General features: G+C 32.7%; 1 protein-coding gene across 1 annotated transcript; it reads right to left on the minus strand.

The window, feature by feature from the left end:
• Nucleotides 1-241: 241 nt before the first annotated feature.
• Nucleotides 242-4169, minus strand: LOC127723258 (uncharacterized). Its single transcript, XM_052229822.1, has 2 exons — nucleotides 4114-4169; nucleotides 242-2408 (listed from the first exon to the last, which is right to left on the minus strand). Exon 2 carries the CDS (start codon nucleotides 2287-2289, stop codon nucleotides 421-423), a length of 1869 nt encoding a protein of 622 aa, XP_052085782.1. The 5' UTR covers nucleotides 2290-2408; nucleotides 4114-4169; the 3' UTR covers nucleotides 242-420.

Raw genomic sequence — 4169 nt, forward strand, 5'->3', positions numbered from 1 at the left:
CCGGATATCTATTTATTTCGTAAATGTAAACACTTTTGTGTTTTCTATGATAAATATAGGCAACAGTAGTTAACTATGTTCAAATCTCATAAAACGATTAAGAAGAAAAATCAAGATTACGACCAACAACTGAGGGAATCGCATGAAGTCCAAAAGAAATAAAATCGGACGTGTCGACAGGTTAAATATCTCCTGCTTCAGTGGTAAGCAAACCAATCAATAAATAAGAATCATTCAGGGAATGTATTGCATATATTATAATCAAGTTACAGTATGGAAAAGTGTACATCAATATAAAGCATGAACATAATTGATATCCAATTTATCAATAAATTCTTCTATTAAGTCATTATTTATAAGAACAACCGTTTCATAGTGAAATTTCGATAAGACTTTGTCGATACTACGATGAAACTTATATTACACGTCGAAAAGGTTTGATAGCCTAATTTTTGCTGAAGGACATATCATAACATCACACTGTAACGCATTTTGAAAACACTCAAACGCTAATTTCTTATCGCCTGACAACTGCATACATACTCCAAGTATTGTTAATAAATCAGATGATCTGGTATATCCTTTAGCCCAGTATTCTTTCACTGTTGAGTTTAAATCACATAAAGCCTGTTGTCTATTGAAATTATTACCAAGATGATGATAACACAAAAATCTAAGGCAGTGAGACATTACAATGGGCGGTATATCAATGCCAATTTTATTCACCTCCAGCTGTAGTTCTCCTAGTATTAATGATGAGTGTTTCGAGTAAAAAACACATCCTACAGCGGCCACGTTCATTCTTTCAAATAATGTCAATGTGGAATGTACATTTTGTCTATAACTATTTATACGTTCTTCACTATAGGAAAACACTAAAAGCAACATATCAGGTGAACATCTTGATAGAACATAATTTGTCAGTTTGAGTGTTACATTGTATTGTCCTGTGACATAATAAAACGATGCGTATAACAACCAACCAGAAACAGCATCTGCCTTGATCCCGTCTTGTAAATTTTTATGATAATATTTGTGTATGTTGTACATTTTGTTTATTATAATTGGTGATGGCAGAAGTTGTCCTGTTAATTGACTGAATCTAGCATATTCATGTTTACATACATCAATAATGAACGAAGAAGATTCGGTCTTAATTAAAGATTCTGTTAGTGTCATTACTTTATAACACAGTGCAATGTTGGTCTCATTCGAATACCCACAAATCCTGTAAAACAAGAAATCTAACGTGATGAACGAAGATTCACTCTTTGAATTTAATAAAAGATAATGTCCATTGTAAGGCGGAAATAAATTCCTCATCAATCTATCAATTCCGTCAGACTGTATGCTGATCAGTACATGTAGTAGCATTTTATTGTTTTCCGGCGTGATCTTTTCTAGGAACATGTTGTGGTCAGGTATGAAATAATTCGGACAGTAACAGTTTTTTACCCATGATATTAATTTATTCAAGCAGAGGACAAAACAACGAAACAAATTAGGTATTTGAAATGTGTCAATATCAACTTCCTCTGAGACCCAGAATAAAGCCGTCTTCATAAAGTAAGAACACAATAAATCTTTGATATCAAGGTTTGTGTTAACGATACGCTTTAATGTTAATTTTAGAAGACCGTAACACAAGAGTTGGGTAAAATTAAACGAATGCACAAGTTGTTTTTCTGCCATAGAGAAAGACAATCTCCATAGTATATCAGAATCTGACACATTCTTAGGTCCTATAGGTACTAGCAAACATCCGTATTTTTTAATCTTGCCAATCACGATATTAGAGGGCCATTGCCTTCGATAACGCATTGTCCATGGAATTGCGTTGTAAGGTAAATATTTACTTCGTAAGCAGAATAAATTATCGTCAATCTCACCTGTCATTGATAAACAAGGGCCGTGTGATATATAGTGAAGATGTGGAGTTTTTTCCTTTATACCATTTAGAAATCCATTAACTGATAAATATAAACCTTGTGTAGTATTTGCAAAACATTCAGGTGTTACATTGATAGTTTCTTCATCCCCTGCGGCTATTAATCTCAGTCTAGTAAATCCAGAATGATCCTTATCTGTCTCCATAACAAGAATAGCATGTTGCATCGGGTGTTTATAATCCTGTACTTTCGTTTTGACATATTTAGTATTCCGTACATTCCGTACGACAGCTATTTTATTTTGTACGTACATTATATCTATGTCACTTCCTGGTAGATCTAGGCCTTCTGCCAAACTTCCACTCGATATTTGTGTTATATTTATTGCATTATAAATCATATCCTGTATAATAAATAATCTTTGTCTAGTCCGTATATCTAATTCAGTACCAACTGTCTTTACTAAAAAATCGAATAATTCTTTTTGTCTTAATTCATCTTCAGGCCAAGGAGCGTGTTCTACAACAGAGATAATGATATATATTTTTTTATTGATGTATCATAAAACAGTATACTGACTGTACATATAACATGATATCCCATGATATGTTTCAAATAGACGAACATTGCGGCTAGGGTAAACCAAGTATAGTTAATGACATTTTACATCGGCCTTGTACTTATTAACTTGAAGATAAGAAAAATATCGCCGGTCATATGTAGTAAATGTCATTGTTATAAAATGTTAAAAATATTCGAAACAAAAGTTTGACTACAACGAGCATACATTGCATAAGCAAGATATGGTAAAGCGGTTTTCAATGCTTGGCAAAGAATGCATTTTAACAGAGCAATCTATTAGACGTTGCAACTATTTTAACTCGAATGCTACTTAGCAGTAGCAATATTTAGATGACACTCTCGCCGGATATTCTTAATCATAAACTTTGATGACTTGTTTGTATCCGCGACGGTGTTTTGATTTTGATTGCGACAAATACACATATATCGTTAGTTTGCTGTTCATCTTTAACTTGATGTGCATATACAAAAAATACAAAAGTATAAAAAAGACTAATGCAATATTTTGTAATTTCTTGATCTGAATTCTTGTTATATTTTTAAACCACAACAATCAATGCAAGTGCAATATGTCGTGTTTCAACAGTCCCCGACCAAATATAATATCATTGTACCTGCTCATAGTGGAAACTGTATTCTGCATTTCTGATTGCACTTCATCAAAATTATAGAAATTCACTTCAAACTAGGGGTTATCTCAACAAAGATTCAGGAAAGCGTTCTGCACGCGCTAATTTAAAAGTTATTGTTCATCGTTGTTGAAGATTTGGTTCAACCCTAAGACTAGATTTATACGGCATTTAATGTTATTCGTGTGACTCAAACTATACATGTTTGAACCCGTATATGTATCAATATTTTAAAAGCATTTGTCCTAATAACACATCTTTGTATATATTTTATATCAATATTGAGCATTTTTTCACAAATATATTTCTTTTTTTTAAGGAAGACATTTAAACGGATTAAACAGTTGTAAGTCTTTACAGACGTTATTGATCTCATTAAGAGATAATACAATCCACTGGTCATAGATTGTTGATAACTGGATTATGTTTTCCCCAATAGCAACATGACTTATGGTAGAACAGGATCTGTTATATTCTGGAGCATCATATTCCTACCCTATTTGCAGTAATGCCTATAGAAGTTCAAGGAATGGTTTCATTTCAAAGCACCTTAATGGTACCCTTGTTTCCGGTTAGATTTGAGTTTCTGAGTCTGGTTATTTTATGAACTTTTTTTCCTTGTTTATCGCGTTGAAGTCATTGCGTTGTCCAGGAACAAAAATTTGAGGATAGGGTATTAATGCTAATGAGACAACAAAATTGTCCACCAGAGACCAAATTACGTAGATGTTAGCAACTATGGCATTCAATAAATAACAGCACTCATAGCGAATAGCTAGCTGAAAATGAAACTGAAATGACAAATGTAAAACAATTCAAACGAGACAACCGACGGCCTCTACAAAACAATAAACAAACAACAAATCTGATTAAGAACAACAAACGATAACAACTTAGTTATAAGGCACTTGGCTTATGATGTTTGATTGCCAGTTGTGCTACATCAGAATCTAGTTCACATCTGTAATTGTCTATTTTGTTTTTAAATGTTTAAGTCATTAAAAAGTTATTACCTTCATTACAGTCTATACAATTCTGTAAGTATTCTAGATATTCATTGGATGATTTG

The sequence above is a fragment of the Mytilus californianus genome, unplaced genomic scaffold (assembly GCF_021869535.1).
Source record: "Mytilus californianus isolate M0D057914Y unplaced genomic scaffold, xbMytCali1.0.p SCAF_13, whole genome shotgun sequence".
In the NCBI taxonomy this organism is placed as follows: domain Eukaryota; kingdom Metazoa; phylum Mollusca; class Bivalvia; order Mytilida; family Mytilidae; genus Mytilus; species Mytilus californianus.

What these genes read in the sequence shown, in the direction of transcription:
- LOC127723258 (XM_052229822.1), bottom strand. Translation starts at nt 2,289, where the DNA reads ATGATTTATAATGCAATAAATATAACACAAATATCGAGTGGAAGTTTG.